Below are 24,446 nucleotides of genomic sequence, written 5' to 3' on the forward strand. Positions count from 1 at the left end.
GAAAAAAAATATAAATTATTTGAAAATATATTTAATAAATTCGATAATAAAATTAAATAAAATTACATCATAATTTCAATAGTTAATTTTTTTTTGGAAAAATATATGGCTTTTTTCCCTAATCTCAAAACGCTGCGTTTTGGCCAATTTGATGTCCTTTGGACTCTCACTAGCATTGAGAAAACCGCGGCCTCTGCGGTTTCCACTATGAACATGGGTTAGTTGCTGCGGTTTGAGTGTCTAAATTACCCTTTCGCCCCCATCCAGTGGCCTACCTAGGGCTGAAATTTCAGGGCTGATTATGGTATTTGCATTGGTCCCGGGAAAATAGGAACTGAAAATAACTGCTAAATTCAAAGCCCTGTACGTAACCGCTTCTACTACAAAAGAAACTCATCGGCCATTCTTCAACTCTTTTCCGAAATCTCAATGTGGATTTTCCTCTGCGTAAAGTGATGAACATTAATACAGATTTAATTGTTCATACTTCCAAAAACCCAGTAGAGACATTTGGAAACTTGGATTCATCTCAGCAGAGTGGCAGTAATTACCAAATTCAGAATCAAAACCCCAGAAAGAAGCGTTCGAAGTTGATCCGAATCGACCCTTCTGTGGTGGCGAGCTCTAGTGGCATTGTGAAGGCGAAATCTGGAAAGAAGGCGGACCCGAGTGCTCCAAAGATCACTCGGCCGTGCAGTGAGTGTGGCAAGAAGTTTTGGTCATGGAAGGCCTTGTTTGGGCACATGAGGTGCCACCCTGAGAGGCAGTGGAGGGGGATAAACCCACCTCCCAATTATAGACGCTCCGAAAAGGGTGTGGAGGATGCGGATTTGGGGATGAGCGAGGATGATCATGAGGTTGCTGCCTGTTTGCTTATGCTGGCTAATGGGGCTGGTCCAATTGAGAGGATTAGTCACTGTATGCTGGCGTATCAGGCTGATGGGGCTGATGGGCTTGACGCATTGGGTGGGGGTTGTAGGTTTGAATGTTCAAGTTGTAAGAAGGTTTTCGGGTCGCACCAGGCTCTAGGGGGCCACAGGGCTAGTCATAAGAATGTGAAGGGGTGTTTTGCTATAACAAGAAATGAGGGGGAGGATGAGGATAGGAGTGGTGGGCATGAGAGGGATGGAGATGGGGAAGTGAAGGAGAATTTGGAGGAGAAGATGATGATGGTGTTGGGGCACAAGTGCAGTATCTGTTTGAGGGTGTTCTCTAGTGGTCAAGCCCTGGGTGGACACAAGAGGTGCCATTGGGAGAGAGGGGATGAGCCACCATCATCATTATCGTCACTCCCTCAAGGGCTCAACCCCTTTGCACCCAAGGCAGGTTTCGGTCTCGACTTGAACTTGCCTGCCCCATTGGAAGATGATTCCTATTGCTCTCATTCTTCAAATCTGGCTTTGGATTTAAGGCTGGGACTATGAGGGTGATTCAAAATCCTCTAATATGGGTTTTTCGTTACTGAATTGGCTCTGCTTGTAATGTAGGATTACTGGTCAATATTGTATTAACATTGTATAGTTGATATGGACTTGGAAAGGTTTCTTGTTGGCTCCAAAATTGGGAGACAGAAATTTGAAATCCATAGATGACTTTGATAAACACTCTGTGTCTTTATGCATATATTGTGCTTGCACTGCAAAAACACTATGTTACTTTTCTTTTGTATAGTCATCGGAATACTTTATAGATTTTGAGTGACAAAGCCTATGGCCTGCAGATTGGATTGTCTAAATTAACTGTTTGTTGATGTTATTAGAATAAGGATCAATAACCACAATCTAAATAATTATGTGGTTGGAAACATTCCATTGAACTGGTTTTCTATTCAAATAGAGATGAGGAGAACCGCATAGTGGCTACACAACACATGGGTCAAGACAAACTACCTTGTTATTCTTCAGACATAAGAGAATTTTTTTAGCCCCCTGCCCCAACCTTTTGACCAGCTTGAGGTTGTTATTACATTTTCATCATCTTTATGAGATGATAAATACAAAGTATTGATCGAAAGGGGAGAAAAGAAATGGCAGGACATGGTGAGAAAACACCTTCAGATTTCCGAAATGGCCAAAGGCCAATACTCCATTTTCTAACCCTTTACCATTGTGATGAAATGTAGGGTCATATACTTAGAAGATGAAAAAGCTCTGATGTCTCCTTCCACATGAGAGCTCTACTTTTACACATCCAGAATGAACCCTCAAGAACCCTAGGACATAACTTTGTGTTTAAAAAAAAATGCAACAGCAAAGGCCAAAGCTCCCTCCATAACTTGTGTGATGTATTCCATGTCCATACCCACTAAAGCCAGGATAACAACTTTGCTGATACCTTGTTTAACTTATTACTCTGTATCAAAGCTATGATAATCCATGAGGTCACATGGTGGCAACTTGGCTGATACCTAACCTACTTTAGAGTACTCTATGCTATAAAATCTTTAGCACTAATGTCCCCACGAGATTATGCAACTTTTATGCTTATTCCATGTACCAGAATGTACATTCATGGCCTTAATAGGTTGCATCAGAACCATAAGAATTCTGCTTAATTCTCACTTCTCACCAGGCTAGCTCCTTTGTGCCTGGTTTTCATGCTAGAATGATAATGATCCAAACCAGTCCAATGATTTGTTCTATTTTTAGTGTGTGTATAATATGATTCAGAATGAAAAACTATGCTAGAGATTAACTCTTAGATTCCTTCTGATTGGCCTGTGATTAGAAAAAGGGGCAGGACACCAGCAATTGACTGCATAAGCCATGACGCGAGCAGACTAATATGTAAAAAGATCTGTTTCTCCCATTACTTATTATTAAACCCATTATTCTGATGTCTGTTATGGCCCATATCGCATCATTTCTTTAAGAGTTAATCGTACTTTTAACATTTGTCCTTGATTTGTAGACATCGAACCTTACACTAGGTGAAACACTCTGATAATATTTAACTCTTGAAAGTACTTTTGAAGCTTCTTAATGTGTAATTATGAATTATAGTTCATCTGCTTATAGCCCAGGACCATACAAATGAGTGTCATCATAAGAAGAAGTGGAGCTCAAGCAGCTGGTAAAATGTGAACTCAAGTATAATTATTATTGTGTTCAAGACTTTTCATCAACCACCATTTTTATTTCCTAACCAAATGACTTCATGAATCCCTGACATGTATTGATATATAGGGAGTTTGAATGGTTGTGATTGAATTTCCAGAGATTAGACCCACATCGGATCTTTTTCATTATAGCTCACCTACCCAATAGACATTTCAGAAGCTGAATAGAAAAATGCTATTGACCTTCCCTTTTCTGGTCTTAATCAGAGGTGTTCAATAATGGTATATCCAGTCCTTATCTACCTGTCCATTTGACAACCACTTTGGGGTTCTATCCAAAATGATTTTGTTAATAAATCACCATGATTGAAAGATTATCATTTCTTTAGAAGTCAGAATTTTTTGGATTCCCCTCCGTAAAATAAGTATATATGCAGTGTGAAAGCCCCTAGGTATCTTGCCTTGATTCAACTCTCCTCTGTGATCCTGTGAAAAGACGGTTTAGGTATTAAATGACTTCTTATTATATTCATCAACGTGTATTCGTCATGTCTGAAATCTTTAAACCAGTCCTATTCTGTGAAAAACACAATAGAACTCTTCTGATATGGAATGGAATACGGTGTCCAAGTACAAGTTCTGAAAAATAAAAAAATCCCACATGGCTTTCTCTTCTCCTTTTCTTGTGCTGATCTGCAACGAATCCTCCTACCCTATCTTGTCATATTAGGCGGTCGAATATTCCATCTACTCAAATATCGAACAACTGTCATCACTGGGCCTTGTTTGATGATATCGTGTGGTTTGAACTGCTAAAGATTGATTCCCCAACTTGATCTCAATCAGCCTGGCTTATTTCTAAGTTCTAACAAGGTTAGACTATGGAATATTGACCATTCTTCCCTGATAATCAGATCTAGTTTTAAATAAAGTGGAGGAATCTTATAACATAGAAAAATGAGTTCATAGATATGCATGTTGAATCCTTTGGGATCTTGATCAGTTCATCCAATTGGCTTATGGACTCCACAGCCACATACATGGTTGTCTATGTCAAAATAATTCATCCATGTAATTGAGCTGACTTTTTTTAATTGCTGATGCATAATGCAGTTCCTCACCTAATCTAATGCTAGTTTTCGTGGTCCTTCAAGCGTGGGTTTAGGAAGCTTCATGAAGTAAGAATGACATCTAGGCGCGTCATATGGGGCTAAGCAACGTCGCTTTCTCTTCCTTTTCGTTTCTTTTAAGTCCTTGCAAACGTCAGCTACAGCAAGATGAACTTTTTCTCTGATAGCGAAATATGAAGTAGTTTTGTTGAATGAATCATTCAACAGAAAACTACTTTCTCAAAAGAAAACCACTGTAGTTGTGTCCAAGAAAAACTTGAACTGGTCTCATTATGAATTTACTAATTGCATACTTGATTCTTGGTCTCTAGTGAATCTCTGAAGAATACTAATAGTAATTACAATCTTCAATCTTCCTGCAAATTGGTTGATACAATATTAAATGAGGAATTGAACTGAAGCCAAGATTTCTGGCTTAGATATGAAAATCTGTCAAGTGTTCGTATGATCTGATAGACCTGGTCATGGCATGAAGGTTGAAGGAGTCCACTGCAATTACGTACTGATACAACATCTCTTCATTACTACTTGCCATTGTTTCTAAACATGGAAACTTTTCATATAATAAAACATTGTTATCAATAAACTATGTTTTGGCATGTTGGCACTGGTTACTATTTCTGTCAAAATCGAGAACCTGCACGAATCTTGAAACCATTTTTATGTAGTCCAAGCAAGCTGTCTTGGTGTGTGGAGGTCATGGGAAAGTTTTAGGGTTATGGCACATAATCTGATTAATTAGGACTCTAAACCCGGAATGGTTTTCTCGGTTTACTCGTTAATGTTGCTTTCTTTTGGTATTTTTTCTGATAATTTGTCCTGACTCAACTCACAGGACTTGTTCTTGCAGTGAAATCTTTCATTAGAAAAATGGAACCCCACCTGCACAAGGTTCCCACTTGTCCTGAAGCAGCAACGGTTCTGTTTCTGACAAGATTCCGATGGCAGGGGGTGAAAGGCAAAACCTTTGGCTGAGAGCCACAAATGGAGGGAACAAGTAGATGGGGTCAGCCTCATTTGTTCCATCAGTATACCATACAATAATACACATTAATTGGGGGCCTCTGCAAGAGTTGTGTGGAATGCACGAAAGAGAAATCTTTAGTTTAACATCTTGATGGATATACTAATTGCTATTTAATTATGTTTTTCGTTTTAGTTTAATGACAATTGGTGCTTTACACCTCATCAACAGTATAAATTATTCGAGAAAGGACGCCATAAGTAAGTTCAGTAGGTTTGATCTGCATTCCAACTTTAATTCGTGGTCATAAGCTTCCCAATTAATTAACATTTTCTTTCATTTTCAGTGACTAATCAAGGCTATTATAATACTAATTCAATATCAAACTGCATAAACTTCTTTTCTTATAATAATGCAGGTAAATGACTCTACTTCAACTCACATCATCGTTTGCTGATAGGACACTAATCACCATCACTGGCCTACCAAGCAACAGAATAATCTGTTTACAGTTGAGATACATGCATCAAATTGTGGGAGAGCATCATTCATGATGAATAAAATGGAGACTGCCCATTTCAAATCTTCAAATCCACAAGCAACCATGGCCATAATTGCCAACAAATGTTAATTCAAAATCTATTGTTCTTCTTGATGTGGACTTACCAAATTGCTTCATAAGCTACGTGGGGCCTTTCGCATATACAGTCCTGCTTAATCAAAAGTTTTTTAGCTTTGTAATTGTGTGTTTCCCCATAAGCAGCATGGGTAGGGCCTGGCTGGTTCGGGACAAGCAACAATGAGGCACTTCACTCAAAAAATCCCCACCTCCCTCCCTGGAATCACTGATCATGACTCATTAGGATTCCATTAAACAATCAGCAGAGTAAAGTGATAAGATTGTATGGTGTGGAATCTGGACTATTACATTAGGTGGACGCGGCGACCCGAGGAAGAGAAGAACCCCGACCCCCCAAGATTCTGAGAGGCAGATTATAGGAGAATGACCAAATTAGGCCAGCATTTCATGTACATCAAGAGCTCCCTAGCTATTATTGGAGGATTAATCAAGCTCAGAGAGCTTGATGGTGTGCATAAATTCATGACTCTGAGTTCGACAATAATATTTTATGTTGTTTCACATGGGATTGAATCAAATATACCATTAGAAAATACAACTGGGGTCTGTTCTATTTGGGTGATTTGCATTCTTTCTTACTAAACTTGAGGTCAGTTTGAGGGTAGAGCTGCAGATGCCTTTAAGCCACAGTTTGATGATGTGTGTGGTTCATAGTGAGTGTGCCCAGTGTCTTGGAGTCTAAGTTAGAGGGGACCCAAAAGAAAAGGCCAACCAAAGGTTAAGGTCAACTTGGTTTTGAGGGTGTCTGAGAATCTTTCAGTCAAAAACCTACTGAGGAGAGGGTGAGAATCTTTTCACAGACCCAAAAAGTTCAGAACGCCCCAAGGGGGAAAAAAAAAAAAGGGAAAAGTAAAGGGAACACAAGAAGCCTTTGTTTAATTAATGAAACTCAATAAGCAATACAAGACACAGAATCTCAGCAGCAATAAAGCATTCATAACTTCATCAATTGCCAATTGCTGTACTCTTCCTCTCTCTCCCTCTATCTCTGTCTCTCTTTTTCTGTGAAGTTGAGCTCACATCAAAAACATCATTTTTTTTCCCTTGTTTTTCCTTATGATTGGTGTAGTTGACTTTACAAAGCAGATATACAGTGTTGTACATGCAAGGGAGAAGGATTGAAAATCTTATATATATATGTATGGCTCTTTTGTGGGTCCTACTGCCTTGGAGGAGATTCTTCACCTTATAGCCTGAATGGTAGTAGACCCCAGAAGGCAAACTGGAAAGAGCAGACACAAAAACTGAAGATAAAAGCTCCTTGAGAGATATAGCTTTTTCTTGTGGCTGGGTTTTTAAGGACCAAATCCACCTCTCCCTCTTCACCAAATCTTTGTTGGTGATATGTTGCTGCTCCTGACTCAGATATAGATTATCTGAGCCATGGTGGACATGCCCAATTGAGATATTCCAGGAATATTCACAAAGTGAGTTGATTATTCTCTCCCCACGCTTTTTTTTTTTTTTTTTTCACCTGTACTTCTGTTATTAGTTTTGTGCAGCGATTGGATAGCGTAGGTTTCAAAATCAGTACGGGTTTTGGGTTTGAAAAAATGGGTTGTTTTTTTTTTTTCTTTATTTATTCTTTTTTTTTTAGTCCTCTTGTGAATTCTGACATCACAGCAAAGTTGATAAATCAGATGTTTTCTGGAATGGGTTTTCATTTTTCATTGAGATGATTTTAGTTTGAAGAGTATTTCTTGTGATTTCTGAGTCTGGCTAAGGTTGGATTTTGGAACAATGGTGAAAACCATACTTTTCAATCAACCAAAAGTTCAAGAATCTTTTCATTTTTGGGTTTAAAAGAACTTCAATCAAACTACTTTTTTCCCTTAGTTCTCCATGAAATTGTGTTAGGCTGCTTCCTCTGAAATTCATTTCTGATTGCAGTTCCAAAAGAATATTTGTTGACGATGTTTCTGCAACTCAGACAGATTGGGTTTTTGAAGACCGGCGAAAGGAATCCTCCCTGGAAGTTTCTCTTTTTGTTTTTCATCTTTACACTTCTTCTGTGTTTTGGGTCATGAAAGTGTGTGCGTCTCGTATGAAATAGTGTCGCTTTAATTGGAATTTTCAGAGAATTCGGTATGGAAGATGGTTCTTTTACTCCTAATTCAGTATTTGGAGGCCCCTCAGACAGCGCCATGGATCTGAATTTTATGGATGAGCTCTTATTTGAAGGATGCTGGTTGGAGACCACTGATGGATTCAATTTTTTGCAACCAGGTGCCTCCACTTCCAGTGCTTTGAATGACTCATCACACTATTCACTTACCTTTGAGAATCCAAACACACCTCAGAAAAGCTATGGAGATGATGGCCAAAGATCAAGCTTACCTGAAAATCCACCCCCATTTTATCCCCAAGCGGAAGGACTTGTTGGAACTCAGTCTGACAACTGGAAAACCTTTGAAGCTGCAACAGCTTCAGGCCAATCTGAAAGTTTTCTGGTTGAAAGAACTGAACTGAACAGAAAATTGTGGATTGGACCAAGTGCAAATCCAGGTGCTGTTTCCTCGGTGAAGAACAGATTGATTCTGGCAATTAGAAACTTGAGAGAATTTACTAAAGAGAGGGATGTCCTTATTCAGATATGGGTCCCTATAAAGAGAGGTGGCAAAAATGTTCTTACAACAAATGACCAACCATTCTCCCTTGATCCTGACTGCCAGAGTCTGGCAAATTATAGAAATGTTTCTGAGAATTATCACTTCCCTGCTGAGGAGGATTCAAAGGAGCAGGTTGGGTTGCCTGGCCGTGTTTTCTTAGGGAAGGTGCCTGAATGGACCCCTGATGTCCGTTTCTTTAAGAGTGAAGAGTACCCACGTATCAATTATGCCCAACGATACAATGTTCGGGGATCACTTGCACTTCCTGTTTTTGAACGAGGCAGTGGGGTTTGCTTGGGTGTCATTGAGATTGTGACAACTGCTCAAAAGATCAATTATCGTCCTGAACTTGAAAATGTCTGCAAAGCTCTCGAGGTCTCTTCTACTTCTCTTCAACTTTTTAAATCATATTTGAACTAAGAATGTTGGATTCTAAAGAGCATGGTGAAGATCCATAAAAATTTCACCCATTTCTGGTTAAAGAATGATGGATTTCAGACCAGATTAAATTGTATGGTTTACATGGTTGCTTGACAAAAATGCATGCCAATTAGACCCTAACATATGGGCTTTCTTTTCTTTCAACAACAGCCCCTGGAAGCTCTCCCTCAAATGTTTTCAACCATATACTTCTTGTTCCATGATATTTGATGAGTGGAAAACACCATTTATTGGTGGTCAGATGTTACTAGAATTCATGTAATGAATCTCTACATGTAAACTCCATTAACACTTTCACTTCTTCATTTGACTAAATAATCACCTTTGTCACCAAATGAATCATTCAATGATTCCTCTCGTTCTGTTGTTTCTTGCTGTTCTTTGTACTTATTTATTTTGCCTTACTTTCTCACAGTTTTCTCATTCAATTGCCTTTAGCTTCCTCCTTTTTATTCTTTTTATCATTGCAATTATGCTTTTCTTCCCATGTAAATGAATAGTTTTGCACTGACTACCACGAAGTTAACAGATTTGAGTCTGAATAAGCATTCTGATTTTCAGGCTGTTGATCTTCGGAGTTCTGAAGTTTTAATCCCACCTGTCAAGGTAAATGAACAGTATCCCAAAGGTAATAACCATGTGAACTTGAGTATTTAGTACTAAGATCAACAAAATTCTTTCCTTTTTTCAGGCTTGCAATGAACTGTATCAAGCTGCATTGCCTGAGATTCTAAAGGTTTTGACACATGTCTGTCGGACACATAGATTACCTTTAGCTCAAACTTGGGCCCCATGTATCCAACAAGGTAAAGGTGGCTGCCGGCATTCTGATAAGAACTATGCTTTGTTTTTATCTACAGTTGATCATGCCTACTATGTGACTGATCCAAAATTTAAGGGCTTTAATGAGGCATGCTTCGATCACCACCTGTTTAGAGGACAGGGTGTTGTTGGCAGAGCATTAACAACAAATCAACCCTGTTTTGAAAGCGACATAACTGCCTTTAGCAAGACAGAATATCCTCTTTCTCACCATGCTAGGATGTTTGGGTTGCGTGCCGCTGTAGCAATCCGCCTAAAGAGCATCTATAATGGATCAGCTGATTTTATCTTGGAGTTTTTCTTACCAACAGATTGCCAAGAAACTGAAGAACAAAAGCAGGTGCTGAATTCATTATCCATTGTTATACAACAGACTTGTCAAATTTTCCGTGTTGTAACAGAGAAGGATCTAGAGAAAGAATCCATATTGCCAGTTGGTGAAATTTTATTTGCTTCAGATGAGAGAGTTAAACAAGAAGGATCTGTGAAATTGTTGTCACCTCCTATAAAAGAACCCTCTAGAGAAGAGTCATCCTGGATTGCCCATATGATGGAAGCCCAAAAGAAAGGTAAAGGTGTCTCTGTCTCGTTGGAGTATCAAAAGGAAGAGCCAGAAGAAGAGTTTAAAGTGACAACTAATTGGGATAACACTGAGGTGGAGTTACACCATGGGCAGGTATTCTCAGAGTTTGGGCAACCTCAGCAAAATTCAGGAGCCAAAGGTAGCGTTGAAGGTGGTGGAGATTCTTCTTTTGGTGGGCAACACTCATCAGGTAGCAGAAAAGCTCGAGAGAAGAGACGTACCAAGACAGAAAAGACTATCAGCTTGCAAGTTCTCAGCCAATACTTTGCTGGGAGCCTAAAAGATGCTGCTAAGAGTATTGGCGGTAGGGAAATATCCATTACAGTTAAATTGCAATTTCTTGTTTTAGTATTCCTCACATGAATGTTTTACCTATAAAAACAAAGTATACTGTAGTATTTGATTTAGGATGCAAATTTAGTTGCTCAAGAACATGTTGACAAACAAATCATTCAATTTTTTTTTAAACCCTGTAATATTCATGATGTTTCCATCAAGTGCATGTATGCCATTTTGATTGTGTACAATTCAAAATTTTAATGGTTCACCATAGATATTGTAGATTGTTTCCAAAATCAACTGCTTTCTCTTACTGATTTAATCTTAAATTTTTGGCAATTCTTGTGGAATTTTGTATTTTCCATAGACTTCACTTTTCCAAATTTCAGAGTATTCATGGTGTCAAATAATTTCCAGATTCCAACTTTGACACCATGGTTTGGACTCTATGTCCACAAGTTGCAGCAGGGTATCTCTCATTAAAGTAGATTCCTTCAGCCTACTTTGAGATGTAGGATGATTCTCTTTTGTCTCCTAGTAGCTTTTCTTTAACTTCAGTGAAGAACTCTGAGAGCCCCAAATTAGTTTTAATGTTTTTTCATGGTTTATATGCTTGAATTTGTGTTGATACCATGAATGGTTTTCCCTGAAAATAAATCCAAAATAGGACTTAAAAGTATTTCTGTTTCTAACATGCATATCTGTCCTTGCTCATCTTCCTTTTGAAGTTTCTTTCACATAATTCCTTTATTCCTCATTAAAATTTGTTTTGTTAACTGGATTGTAAATTCCCAAACTTTCTTTCCATGTTGTCCTGAAATGTCACCAGGACCTGATACTCCTGGATTCCAATATCCCTCACTCTATTTGGAGCTAACACTCTTTGTTAAACAGTAACTACCATTCACTACTTTTCAGCATACTTTGTCATCACAGCCTAGTTTGTACATTCAGTTTACTGCACATTCTCTTTCATATCTTCATATCCTTCGCTTCAGAGTGATAGTGTATATGTTCTTGGCATCTATCCATTAGGATTATCAGTTCTTGCCATGTGGTGATGCAAATAGGCTGTTTCCAGCTCACTACCAATTGCTTACCTGGTTTGTTTTGGTTGCAGTGTGCCCCACTACCCTGAAAAGGATATGCAGGCAACATGGGATCACCCGTTGGCCTTCCCGGAAGATCAAGAAAGTTGGCCACTCATTAAGGAAACTCCAGCTTGTGATAGACTCAGTCCAAGGTACCCAGGGTGCTATTCAAATTGGGTCCTTCTATACAAACTTCCCAGAATTGAGCTCTCCAAATGTACCTGGGACTGTCCCATTTTCCTCATCCAAGATGACTGACGACTCAAAGCAGTTAAACCCTCAATCTGAGGGGTTATTTAGCCCTGGAGTCACTACTTCAAAATCTCCCTCCTCTTCATGCAGTCAAAGCTCCAGTTCAAGTTTCTGTTGTTCGACTGGAGCAAAGCAGCAATCTACCACAGTCAATGCCTCAGTCAGTGGAGATGTTTTAATGGCAGAAGACCCTGTTTTGCTAAAGAGAACACGTAGTGATGCAGAGTTGCATGTCTCTAATCCAGATGAGCCAAAGCTTTTGGTAAGATCTCAAAGCCATAAATCCTTTGGTGAGCATCCTTGCGTTGAGACTTTACCTCCCCTGCCAAAGAGTAACAGCCGGGCCTTGCGCGATGGGGGTGGATTTAGAATCAAAGCCACTTTTGGTGAAGAGAAAGTCCGGTTCAGCCTGCAGCTGAATTGGAGTTTCAAAGATCTACAACAAGAGATAGCGAGGCGATTTAGTATAGACAACATGAATAGCATTGATCTCAAGTATTTGGATGATGATTGTGAATGGGTTCTCTTGACATGCGATGCTGATCTTGAGGAGTGTATAGACGTATACAGATCATGCCAGAGCCGCACAATTAAACTTTCTCTCCACCATTCTTCTCGTCTGAAACTGAAAAGTTCAGCTTTTAGCAGCGGTCCATCCTAACACCATCACCAGTTTCTATTTGGTTGGTGTTTGCAGTCAAAATACTAGTAGTAATCTAGGGATATTTGGACGTTATACAGCCAGCTGCTTGTGTGAGTGTTGGGAAGATTCTGCTGATGCATTGAACATTGGAATCTGTTCATTTTCATGATAGCACAACAGCTGCTGGATCTTCTTCGTCAACCCAGAGGCATCAATTAAGGAGCTGAAGATATGAATCTCAGAGAGTATTGGGACAAGAATAAGCAATTTGGCTGCCAAACATGTCGTGTAATTACATCAATTACAGCATTGATGTTCATTGGCAAAACTAATATTATACAAACATCCATTTGGTACTTTTCAGTATGAGAGGGGGTTAAAAGAGTATGGAGCTCTTCCCTCAAATCTGCTTGCTTTGCCATTAACATGTGTCTTCTGATAAGGGATTTTACACTTCAAAGTTAATGCTCTTTTTAAAATTTGCTCAAGAGGCTCTCAATGTAATCTTCAGTTTGTGATGGTGTATTAACAATGCCTCTTCTGTATGTTTGATGCCTTTCAGGATAAGATGTATTAACTGGCTGCATTTGTGTGGATTTGTTGCCTTGTCAAAACAATGAATCCTGAGTTCCGACCGTTTTGTATCAGCCCCCTGTTCACTTGTGTGGATTTTGTGGGGCTATCAACCAATGGATTTCAGTTCATGATTGATCATATACTTGGTAGGAAGTCGCATACCTGCCTTGGCAAATACCAGTTATTCGACCGAGCAACCATGAAAGAACCTGTCTGTTACTTGGAACTCAGGACTCCAAATTGTTCAGAACTGGTAAAAGTTGGATTATACTTTCTATAAAAATTTCTGGGTATCACAGATTTTTTAGTATCCCAGTTTCTCTTCAAGTCTAGCAGTTAAAAACTCCCACCTCTGCAGGAAAAAAGCAAAGAAGAGGAAGAAGAAGAAAGAAACTAAAATGCAAAGTCCTGCTGTTCATTATTAACATGAGAATCCTGAGACTCCATCCAAGCACATTTCCTTTCCTACCAGAAGTATTCTTTCGTTGGGGCTACTTTTTATTGAAATAGTGGCTGGTCCATGTCCAATTAGTGGAGGGCAAGAAAGTACCAATTAGTGAAAACAAATGCTGCTCTGGGGGATCATTCAATTAAACCGAAACCAGTTACAATTTGCTTAAACCAGGAAAAGAGAGATGCATTATTAACAAAAGGTATGGAACTACTAAAAAGATGATCAGATATGGAACTGTTGGGTGCTAAAAGTGAGACAACTGTAGCCCAAAATTTGATAGATAGCCAATTTTTAGAACTAAATCAGGTCCTATTACTGAAAACCTGGAACCAAACCTGGCCCTATCACTGAAAACATGGAAAAGGTCCCACTAATCAAATGTGGTTAATGATTCTATAAATTTGGGCTGTTGATTTGAATATTTTTCTGTACTCCCATTTTCGATTTCTTTGAGGCATCAAACTACACTCAAGGAACAATCTCCTTATTTTGCTGCATTGCACAGGCATTTACCATCGCAAGTATTATTACATGAGCCGAGACCAAATGAAGTTGATACTGGAAAATTACACCACGATTATCATTAGAACGGATAAAGATCACCAAATATCTGTCACAAGGAACTTCCATATAACCGAATAATGAAATTTTATTTGAAGAAAAACAGTTCTCTACAGTTAGCCTATCAGTAGCAGAAAAAGCGTAAGGCTGGTGTGCTTGCTGTTTCTCGGTAAGTATATGTCAGATGGACCAACCGCATGCAAACCCACCTGCAAATGACAAAAAAAGGGGGAAAAAGAATACAACTGAACTATATATATCTATATCCAGTTACTTGCGGTGTATCATTCTCTTGTGTGTGAGAGATTGCAGTCCAGGGAGGTGGGAGGAACTGTAAAAAATGATGCATTAAGTTACTTGCAGTGTATCATTCTGACATTCCAACAAAGTCCACCATTTGGGGCATATTGAAGTTACACTGGACTGTATTTGAGCAATTGGCATCTAATATTCTTGCATTAATACTCTTTCCAACTTCATTACTCTTTTGGAAAACAAAAATACAATACTATTACAATGGAACTTTAATTACCTTCCTCACGAAAGCAGTAGTGTTGTTCAAGATGATGCCAGGCACATCAGGAAGCGATTAATTCTGCAAAACATAAAAGAGATACTGATAGCTGAGGAACAGAGTTAACTAGCAACTATTATCAGAAGCTGAGAGTGTAAGGCAAAGAGCACAAATTTCTAATCTTGAGAAGCAAATGATGATACTCCTGGCCTGGAGAATGTGATTTCACTGCAACATTTTGACAATAGCGGAAACGATTATCATGGAAACCATTTTTGTTGGCAGAGAAATCTAAAATGAGGAGTTCACCAACTCCAAGCCAGTGAGGTAGCATTTCTCCCTAATGCAAGAGGATTTATAAACATGATAAAATTTTCTATCTTGAATTCAGCCTACAAACATAAGCACATAAAAAATGGGCATAATATTGACAAGATAACTAATCCATATGTACACATTAGATATTCTAAAATGGAGACCAAATTCAGTTTTATATTCAGAATGGCATTATACCTAGAGACTTTGAACCAAACATCTTTGAAAGTGATAGATGAGAATGGAACAAGAAATCATGCTTTGGATTATCTGGTCATCATATGCCTCCGTTGAAAGCCAATTGCATGTCCACAAGACAATATGCTTAGACATGGTTGATTACTAATTCTTGATCGGTACTCCCTTTAATATGTCCCAAAGAATCTGCACATATTTTTTGAATTTGCTAAACCACCTATAGTCCATCAGGTCAAGTTTTCAGAAGTTAGTTCCTATTTCTAAGATTTGAAGCTTAACTGAAGGCTAAACTGAGAATAATTTCCAAGCTAGGGAACAGCTTAGGATGTTAAAAAACATACTAAGCATTACACAGAATGTATTATTTATTCACACTAGCCAGAAGATTTTTTGCATGTGTACATGCCGGAAAAGAAGACTGATATTTTAGAGACGAAGAAATGATGTAGCTGTACCAATTGCAAGAAACATGTTTTAACATGGCCTTGTTTACAATGAATGAGGGAAAACCCAGAATAATTCTGCTTCAGTGCTCCCTAGATAAGGTCGGTTGGTTGCTCATTGACTACATTGTTGTAACTGTCTAGTGCATCCTCTCTTTCATCTTATCTGATGAAAAAATGGACCTCACCCTTAGTACCCTGAAGAATATCAAACACTAATCAGTTGAATAAGCAGTAAGCAGAAAGAGGCCAGCTTACTAAAATGGATAAGCCTGTGCTAAATGACTACACAGCACATAAATTGGTTGTGGGCTTTTCAGCCACATAATTGTATAGAAAAACAGACAGATTTGAGATCAGATTCATAACCATACCTAGGTACTAATAAAAGGGTCTTCAATCTTCTCATACATCCAATCCTTCCAATTTGTTCCAAATCTTGAGTGTTGACCTCAAGGAACCAAGAAATTTAATTAGTTCCCTCCCAGTAATCAAGAAAGTCATTTTTCTGAGGTTGTAGACTTGAGATACTTCCTTGACCCCAGCCTTTCTGTACTCGCTTAAGTGCTTTCAATGCTAGTCCACTGCCATCATCTCTGAGAAAGAATAGGTAATCAACGCAAAGTAAGAAGATCTAATGGGAGAAGAGAAGTTAAAAAATATAATATATAATACACAATAACAAAAAAGTGTCTGGAAAATATTGCATCACCAAGATACATTCCCAGCATGTGAATTAAATGTGACACAGGCACAGATGGTTAGATCCCAGAAAGGATATCTAGTGCAGGCTGCATCTGGATGAGCATATCCATTTATTATCTACATTTCTTGATATGAGGAGAAAATATGGGAACAGGGGGAGAAAAATGAAGGGATTATCAGGGTTATGTTTATGGATAAATTTTAGTTATGGAGATCACCTACAAGGCAATACACATCTAGTAGTACCATGTGCCCTAACAAGAGCTCCGTAACAATTATGTTATACTCTAGGATAAGATAGAACTTCAAATTGATGGTGAAAACATCTGATATCATGTGAAAACCATTAAAAAGGCACTCCAAAAGCTTCTATCAAGACAAGCAGATAAACAAATCACAATCCAAGTATGGCATCAAGCAATCATACAGAGCAATGAGATTACAGAAGAAAGTGTCAGTAATATGAAGTAAATAATATAGAGATCTTTTACAGCCTTACCTGTGTATTATTGTTTGCCAATCACTTCCGCTGAATTTGTTTCGTTTCTGACGGTTGAATGCACTCTCATTTCTAGTAATCTTATTTTCCACCATACCCTCTGAAGCCATATCCATCATCCTTTCTGCAAGTTCATCAGCATCATGTTTTTTTCCCCTTTTACCCAGACCATCAATCACTGGCATAAAAGATGCAGGATCAAACCTATACCCCTTATCAATCATCTTATGGAGAATATCACTTGCATTCTCTAACATTTCATCCTTACAAAGTTTTTCAATGAGCTCATTATACTGGAAATTTCCTAGATCAAAACATCTATCTAAAGCAGCATCAAATAGTTCCTTAGCTTCTGAGACTTCTCCTCCAATAAGTAACTCATTGAACATTAAACTATAAAGAGCTTCCTTGTGGCCGCATATACTCAAAGCAATTTCAAACACTTCTTTTACCACGCCAAAATCACTTGCCTTGCAGAAAGCTTTAATTAATAATCTGAAGGAAGAAATATTAGGGGAAATGCCCTTTTGCAGCATTTCATCTAACAAAGAAGTGGCATCTTTAATTCTCCCTGCTTCACAGAGACAGCTAATCATATTATTATAAGTGCAAATGTTAGGAGTGATTCCTTTTTCTTTCATATCATCCAGCAGCCCATAGATTTCAAATATTTGATTCTTACTTCCTAAGCCCAAGATCAATGAATTATAAGTTTGCAAGCTCTTGTTGCAACCTCTTTTCTCCATATCCTTGAGAACACGAAATGCTGATGATATTTTTCCATGTTTACAGAAACTATGAATGAAAGTGTCATAAATAATCGAATCAGGATGCAGGTTTTTACCCATCATCTCAATGAACTTCTTTCTAGCTTCATCAAGCCTACCAGCTTTGCATAATCCATTGATTATGATTGAATACGTGATCAAATCGGGCAGGCATTTCTTCCCATTACTACTGCTATCCACTAGACCAATAAATGAATTTCCTAAGTTGCCAAGAGCAGCACTTCCATGAATCCACATCCCTTTGACAATTTCAACTGCTTCATCCAATTTTCCACTTTTGCATAGACCATCAATGACAATATTGCAGGTTACATTATCCAAATCATAACTTCTCTCATTCATCTTTTGCAGCAATTTCTCTGCTTCAAATATCCTCCCCTCTTTCCATAGACTGTGCAGCAAGATGTTGCAAGTATAGGTGTTTGGAGAACAGCCCCTCCGCATCATCTCATGCAGAATATTATTGGCTTTGAGTACCTTCCCTGTGCTACAGCATCCATGGAGTAAAGTACTATAAGTTACTGTATCAGGACCAATTCCACTACTGATCATTAACCCCATAATCATTCTTGCATCAGAGATCAATCCATTCTTGCAAAGTCCATCCATCACTGTGTTGAAAGAGTAAATGTTTGGTTCTATGCCCTTATCTACCATTTCTTTAAGCACCAATTGTGCCTCTAACAGTTTTCCATTCCTTACCAAACCCAACAGCCATATATTATAGCTCTCTAACTCCATAAGATTGCCATTTCTTTTCATAGACTCAACCAGGGTCTTCGCTTCCTCCAACATCCCTTCCTTGCAAAATCCCTCCAGCATTAGATTGAATGTTGTGATATTTGGCCGAGGCAACCCCAACTCCTCATCTATCTGCATGTCTCTGAAAATCCTAGAAGCTTCAAGAATCTTTCCAGCACTGCAAAGAGCAGAAATCCTAGAATTGAAAGTAACAACATCAGGAAACAGACCATCCTCTCTCATTCTCTCCACCAATCTCTCAGCCTCATCATTCCTCCCTTCCCTACAAAAACTAGAAATCAAAGTATTATATATGACCTTATTAGGTTGAACCCCAAAACTCCCCATCCCATCTAAAAGCTCCAAAGCTCGCATACTCAGCCCTGCCCTGCAATACCCACGAACCAAAATCCCAAAACTGAACTCATTAGGTCTACACCCTTTTACACCCATTTTATCAAACACCTCCCGGGCATCCTCGAACCGACCTGAATCACAGAGCCCAGCAATCAAAAGATTCAAAGTATAAGTTTCCGGGGAAACCCCAGCAACAACCATGTCCTTATACAACCACGAAAAGGAATCCACCTTATCTTCACGAAGAGAGGACTCAAGAACCATATTATAGAGATAAACTGGGGGAGGATTTGCAGGAACCTGGCTCCGAAAGGATTGAAATTGGGAAAATGCCAAATCAGAAAGGCCCGATTTCGCTAAGATGCGAATAAGAGCGATAAGGGAAACGTGGGAAACTTCTTGGGGTTGTTGAAGGAGGAGTTGTTGGAGATGATCGATTTGGGAGATCATTTTGGCGCGAATTAGGATATGGGTGATTATGGGAATCGAGCGAAGAATGGAACGGGAGGAGATGGAAGACGAAGAGGTTGGAATGGAGAGGATGCGTTTGAAGAGATGCCATGCCAATGTGGGATTGTGGGTGTTCTTGATCAGAGCTTTGGTGAGTTTGTTTCTTTGATCCATCAAACCAACCGACTATTGTTTTTTCGCGGGAATGTGTAGTTTTGAATCCATTTAACCCCACAAACCCACCCTTCTTTTTTTCTTTTTCTTTTTCTTTTTTTCTTTTTGGTATTTTTTTCCTTTTTCCTTTTTTTAATAATCTAAAGCAGGTTGTAGAGGGTTTTTTTTTTTAAGAAAGCGAACTTAGCCTCAAAGTTCACTTGAGAAATAGGTTTTTATTTAATTATTATAATTATTTTTCTTAATAAAATTGTTATTTTTAAATACAAAACCAATAATTATTTTTAGTCTTATTTCTGCTACAAATTGTTAAAAAAACAATAGTTATTTCTAGTCTTACTTCTACTACAAGTTGGGGCGACGTGTAAATCCAATTTAATAATAAAAACAAGCTTTCATAGTCCTTTTTTTTTCCTTTTTTTTTTGCAATGAAAACTCCAATCCTTTTTTTCCCCATGTTGAAATAAGAAAGAAAAATAAAATTTGGCATTTAAGAATGATTTTGGTAGTATGTTTTAAGATGCAACACTAACTGCTCTGCTAACTATTTTGAAAACAATTCAAAAAAGTAGCTTTTAAAAACTATTCTCTAATTTTTATAGATAAAAAATACATTTGAAAACCTAAAATATTTTTAACATTTTTAAATATAATATTTTTTATATTTAGTATTTTATTTTTAATTATTCTATTATAATTATTTCTAAAAATAGTTCTTAAAAAACTAGTGAAAACAATATAAAATAATTAAAACATGTTATTTTAAAATACTTTATTTTCTATTTTTACAAACAAAAACTAGAAAACAATTTTTTATTACTAAACAATACTTTTTTATGATTTTTGTTCTGAAAAACAGAAAACTGTTAATCATGCCCCAATATAATTATTTTTATTCCATACGAAATCCTCAATTTGCCACTAAATAAAAATGTTTAAAATATTATTAAGTAGTACTTATTATTGATGATTATTTTAATTTTGATAAAATATATCAATTATAAAAAATAAAAAATATGGAACTATCATTTCTCGTATTTTTTTTTTTTTAAAAATACATCTACTTTTAAAACGGTAATAAGAATTTAAGGGAACACCCAAAAAAAAAAACCATTTTACCCAAATATTTAAGAAGAATTTATGAAAAAAAAAATAAAAATCATAGAATATACAGTAGTGTATTCTGTAGTCTCTTTTAAAACATACATAAAAATAAATCTCTGATGCAAATATGGATCACTGTGATTGTCCTGTCCCAGACTTGTATCAAACCCTAAGTGATATGACTCCACCCCTCTATCTTACTCTACTTAAATACTGGAAAGACTCCAACTGAGGCTGATTCAAGTGACAAATGTTCATGACTCACTGTCTATGCAACTATTACTGTAATAATGTACAATAAGTATGAGAACAAAGACCAGAATTTTAGCCCCAAAAGAGAGGCTTTGCTGCTGAACTAATTAGCCCAATAATGCTGAAGAAGAGGGCTCATCTTCTTGCTGTTTTATGGGTACATGCATTGATGGTGGACCAATCATGCTTAGTATCACCTGCAATCCACAAATGAAACAAAATTACATAGTGTGGTTATTAATCTTCTGTTTTTTTATGGAAAATTTTGTTTCAGATTAGGGGACAAATCACAAAACTGCAGGAACCAGCATCATCATCACTGCTTCCTCTTCCACATTTTTTTTTTTAGTTCAGGAGTTCACCATATTCCTATTGGATGCCTAGCTGCCTGAAATTTAGACCTCTTTAAGGTAGGAATAATTGCATGGTAATGGAGGAATAACTCACCGGTAAAAATACAAGCCCATGCAAGAAACCGATAAGAACCAATGCCAGATACATTTGGAAGTAATAAACCTGCAGAGCAGAAAGCCTACTCTCAAGAGTCCTAATATTAGTAAAATGTAAAATTAAAAGCAGCAAAGGAAGGATTCTTACCACAAAAATTTCTGATTTTGAGAAGCAGAGGACAATAACCCCGACTAACTTTGTAAGCGTAATTCCACTGAAAAAAAAATAAAAAAAAATCAAAATACAAACATCTGTAAATGAAAACATTATCTCATCACAGATAACTCCAGCCCACCACTGCCATGGATCATACAATTCATTAATCCTCAAAACTAGTGGTGTATACGGATCATGATTATGTTTTGAAAAGAGAAAAGAGGGAATAAGAAGATTTGTGAAGGGGTGAAAATAATGATATGGCTGCTTTTTTTCACATAGCAAAGGTTTACAGATGTAGGTATCCTAATTAGTGGAATTCCGAAATAATAATGAAAAATGATACACAGCTAGATATTAGTAATAATCCTTTCATGGCCTATGAAATAATAATAAGAATAATAATAACTTTTTCCTGGTTGATATCTGATATAATGCTATTACAATATAAATAGACACTAAACACCTCCTGGCGTCATCAATTCGACCACCTAGTCAAAAACGGCTTGATGGCAGTTGTTAGCTACACTCACTCTAATATCCATGTTATGTTTTGAACCAAAAAGACCATAGGCAACGTCTAGAGTGGAAAATATGTTAGCATACTGAGATGATAAAAAACAATTATTATGTGAAAACATTTTAGACTTTGTCTATATTCAAAATAATTATAACCATATATGTGAGTCATGTTGGTTTTCTCCAGCTAAAGGGACATTTCTTAGTTCTACATTGCTTAGTTGTCCTCAAAACCTTAACTGACAAAACTTAAAGACTATGCAATGTGTGGGCATGAGAAAGAAAACTGAATATTGCTGATAGCAATGCTTCCTACGCATATTTTGTCCTTCATATATCTTCAATTTGTTTTAAATGTTCATTTATTTTCTGAGCATTAATCAATGTTCTCAAACACATGCTTCTAACACTTTATTGTGTCAACCTGTGGCTTCTGTTTACAGCCCAGAGGAGTTCTATCAAGTGGTGAAAAAGCCTCCAAACCTCAACAAACAAAAGAGTATTATCAGTTACCTGAAGACAGAGGCTCCCATGGTACCCAGAGCCAGCTTTGCTCGTTGGTTCCGATCACCTTGGCTTACCTATAGAAGTGCAGGATAGAAGTCCAATAAAGTTTCTGTAAATAATACAACTCTGAGGACAGAACCTTAATTGCCAATGCCATGAATGTTACTCCATCACACCCTCCCAAATAATACAATAAATAAAGCATACAAAGCCTTAAAATGAAATTGCAAATGGATTGATACTGACCGAAAAGGCATGTGAAATATGGACACAGAACTCAACAGCAATCCCAATTGACATTATAAGGTTTACAACAGAGACTGCATTCAGTTGGATATCCAGACATGCCATCACACCCTGAGTAGATCCATCAGGCATCAATTTTCCGTTTCTTTAAAAAGAGAATAATGGATGAAAACATAAAGCGAAATGACAAACAATTGACAAAAGAGAGAATTTAGTAAATAGAGCAAATTATTAGGATAAAAATGCAATGACACAGAATCAACAAATCAAAACCTAAACAAAGAGAAATGCAATTTATTATTGCCAAGGTAGAAGATATATACCATGAGATCCACAATAATCATTGCCAAAACAAGTAAAATAATTGCTGAACTCCATACACTGCATTTAATGAGAAAGGAAAACAGAAAAAACAAATAGTTTAACTTCAAAAGGAATTTGACTTGTCACCAGTAATTTCATGTGAGAAGGAAGAAATAAAGCAAAAACCAAGTCAAAAGCAACAAGAAGAATACAAACCTGGAAGTGATAACTAGACAAACAATAAATACAGCACCTGTTATATCAACAAATGCAATATGAAATGAGTGCCTCAGTAATAACAAGCACGATAATAAGTGAACTAGAGCACATGAAACTAAATTTAGACAAAGCAAAAAAATAAAGTGAGAATCAACCTATAACGTATGGGATTAAATAAAACCACTGGCAAATGCTTAAAATCAATAGTACCATCAACTGTACAGAAAATTTGATTTGGAAAGTTGAGGTTCCTCCTAAGGTCAGGATTGTAGCCTGACTAGTTGTCAACCTTTCACTTATGGGGTTAAATAAAACCACTGACAAATGCTTAAAACCAATACCACCATCAACTGCACAGAAGAAATGATTTAGAAAGTCGAGGTTCCTCCTTAGGTGAGGGTTGTAGCTTGACTAGTTGCTTGTAAAAACGTAAATGCCAATGAGATTCTTCAAGCCATATATGGCTCTTTGTCAAGACATGTATTTGTGCAGAGAAAGTGTAAAGAAAATTGATTATTTACTTACCCATTGGCATCTTTCTTATGTACTTCAGCAGACTCTGAAACTATTTCTATGATTTTGATCTTGTTTGGAGGCCGGTTAAAAACTGAGAAGGAAAAACTCTATGTTCTTGTTCCTTCTTTGTGGCTATTTTCTGGGTGATTTGGCAAGATAGAGATGTGGATTTCCTGGATTCCAAGTGAGTTTTGGTGAATAAAAGTTTTGAAGGAGTTCACTGAAGTCTGAAATTCCTAGACTGAAGCCAGTGATCATGAAACCACCTCCTTAAAGCTTACTTTTGTAAGCTGCACTTTGTGTAACCCAGGGAAGTTAGACATACAGGTATCCTGAGGGATCACAAGTTATGGTAGTTTCTTTAATCCCAGCTGGTGAGAGTTTCATTATGGAGGCAGAGATCTAAGCTATTCTAAAAGGTATTAGAAAAGACTGTAAACTCAGTTCTAATATGTTGAATGGGCACACACACGCACGCACGCACACACATGTACAGGCACAGAGGGGCACACACACTGATGCGCGTGCGCACAGAGAGAGAGAGAGAGAGAGAGAGAGCAAAGAGCAAGGTCTGTACTAGAATAAAAAAACACAGATAGAGATCAAAATATGTAATATAGAATCAAAATAGACCTAAAAAGGCAGATTTACAATTCTTTGAACACCTACCAAGTGCTATAGCAATGTTGATTAAAGCTGTCCTCCAGATATCCAAATATTGCTCGAAGAACATGTAGAACACTGAATATGGAAAGATTTGGATCTGCATTTATAAAATAAAAAATAAATAAAAAAATATCTCAGGCAGCAAATACACAATTCCATGCAGAGCTACTCACTACACTCTGAAATTTAGAATCAATTTTTTTATTAAAACCATTCAACAG

General features: G+C 37.4%; 4 protein-coding genes across 10 annotated transcripts in view; 2 read left to right on the plus strand and 2 right to left on the minus strand.

The window, feature by feature from the left end:
* The first annotated feature begins 179 nt into the window (after nt 1-179).
* On the plus strand, nt 180-1,600 carry LOC117911814 (zinc finger protein ZAT3-like). The gene has a single exon (XM_034826236.1). The coding sequence runs from the start codon at nt 456-458 to the stop codon at nt 1,422-1,424; it is 969 nt and encodes a 322-aa protein (XP_034682127.1). The 5' UTR covers nt 180-455; the 3' UTR covers nt 1,425-1,600.
* Nucleotides 1,601-6,711: 5,111 nt separating this feature from the next.
* Nucleotides 6,712-13,156, plus strand: LOC117911070 (protein NLP2-like). Of its 2 annotated transcripts, none has more exons than XM_034825238.1 (5): nt 6,712-7,219; nt 7,683-8,776; nt 9,404-9,448; nt 9,534-10,551; nt 11,647-13,156. In XM_034825238.1, exons 2-5 carry the CDS (start codon nt 7,880-7,882, stop codon nt 12,528-12,530), a joined length of 2,844 nt encoding a protein of 947 aa, XP_034681129.1. In that variant the 5' UTR covers nt 6,712-7,219; nt 7,683-7,879; the 3' UTR covers nt 12,531-13,156. The 2 variants fall into 2 exon arrangements, with proteins under 2 accessions (XP_034681129.1, XP_034681130.1); XM_034825239.1 differs by having other exon boundaries at nt 7,723-8,776.
* Nucleotides 13,157-13,951: 795 nt separating this feature from the next.
* On the minus strand, nt 13,952-19,337 carry LOC117911071 (pentatricopeptide repeat-containing protein At2g17140). Of its 6 annotated transcripts, XM_034825243.1 has the most exons (6): nt 16,778-19,337; nt 15,948-16,169; nt 15,586-15,771; nt 15,131-15,347; nt 14,636-14,698; nt 13,952-14,434 (listed from the first exon to the last, which is right to left on the minus strand). In XM_034825243.1, exons 1-2 carry the CDS (start codon nt 19,285-19,287, stop codon nt 16,043-16,045), a joined length of 2,637 nt encoding a protein of 878 aa, XP_034681134.1. In that variant the 5' UTR covers nt 19,288-19,337; the 3' UTR covers nt 13,952-14,434; nt 14,636-14,698; nt 15,131-15,347; nt 15,586-15,771; nt 15,948-16,042. The 6 variants fall into 6 exon arrangements, with proteins under 6 accessions (XP_034681134.1, XP_034681136.1, XP_034681133.1 ...); XM_034825245.1 differs by lacking the exon at nt 15,131-15,347 and having other exon boundaries at nt 13,952-14,312; XM_034825242.1 differs by lacking the exon at nt 15,131-15,347.
* A 1,087-nt stretch (nt 19,338-20,424) lies between these two features.
* The window catches only part of LOC117911068 (NPC intracellular cholesterol transporter 1), a 38,842-nt gene continuing 34,820 nt past the window's right edge, over nt 20,425-24,446 (minus strand). The window contains exons 32-39 of the mRNA XM_034825236.1: nt 24,229-24,322; nt 23,041-23,077; nt 22,845-22,902; nt 22,522-22,632; nt 22,282-22,349; nt 21,241-21,307; nt 21,091-21,159; nt 20,425-20,840 (exon numbers count right to left, since the gene is read on the minus strand). Of these exons, the coding sequence (XP_034681127.1) occupies nt 20,751-20,840; nt 21,091-21,159; nt 21,241-21,307; nt 22,282-22,349; nt 22,522-22,632; nt 22,845-22,902; nt 23,041-23,077; nt 24,229-24,322 (594 nt within the window). The 3' untranslated portion in view covers nt 20,425-20,750. The remainder of the gene's footprint in view (nt 20,841-21,090; nt 21,160-21,240; nt 21,308-22,281; nt 22,350-22,521; nt 22,633-22,844; nt 22,903-23,040; nt 23,078-24,228; nt 24,323-24,446) is intronic.

This window comes from Vitis riparia, chromosome 3, assembly GCF_004353265.1.
Source record: "Vitis riparia cultivar Riparia Gloire de Montpellier isolate 1030 chromosome 3, EGFV_Vit.rip_1.0, whole genome shotgun sequence".
NCBI lineage: Eukaryota > Viridiplantae > Streptophyta > Magnoliopsida > Vitales > Vitaceae > Vitis > Vitis riparia.

What these genes read in the sequence shown, in the direction of transcription:
- LOC117911814 (XM_034826236.1), top strand. Translation starts at nt 456, where the DNA reads ATGAACATTAATACAGATTTAATTGTTCATACTTCCAAAAACCCAGTA.
- LOC117911070 (XM_034825238.1), top strand. Translation starts at nt 7,880, where the DNA reads ATGGAAGATGGTTCTTTTACTCCTAATTCAGTATTTGGAGGCCCCTCA. An exon ending in ATGTCTGCAAAGCTCTCGAG is followed by an intron (nt 8,777 to 9,403) that starts GTCTCTTCTACT and finishes TCTGATTTTCAG; the next exon opens with GCTGTTGATCTTCGGAGTTC. An exon ending in TGCTGCTAAGAGTATTGGCG is followed by an intron (nt 10,552 to 11,646) that starts GTAGGGAAATAT and finishes TTTTGGTTGCAG; the next exon opens with TGTGCCCCACTACCCTGAAA.
- LOC117911071 (XM_034825246.1), bottom strand. Translation starts at nt 19,287, where the DNA reads ATGGATCAAAGAAACAAACTCACCAAAGCTCTGATCAAGAACACCCAC. An exon ending in TGGCAAACAATAATACACAG is followed by an intron (nt 16,170 to 16,777) that starts GTAAGGCTGTAA and finishes ATTCTTTCTCAG; the next exon opens with AGATGATGGCAGTGGACTAG.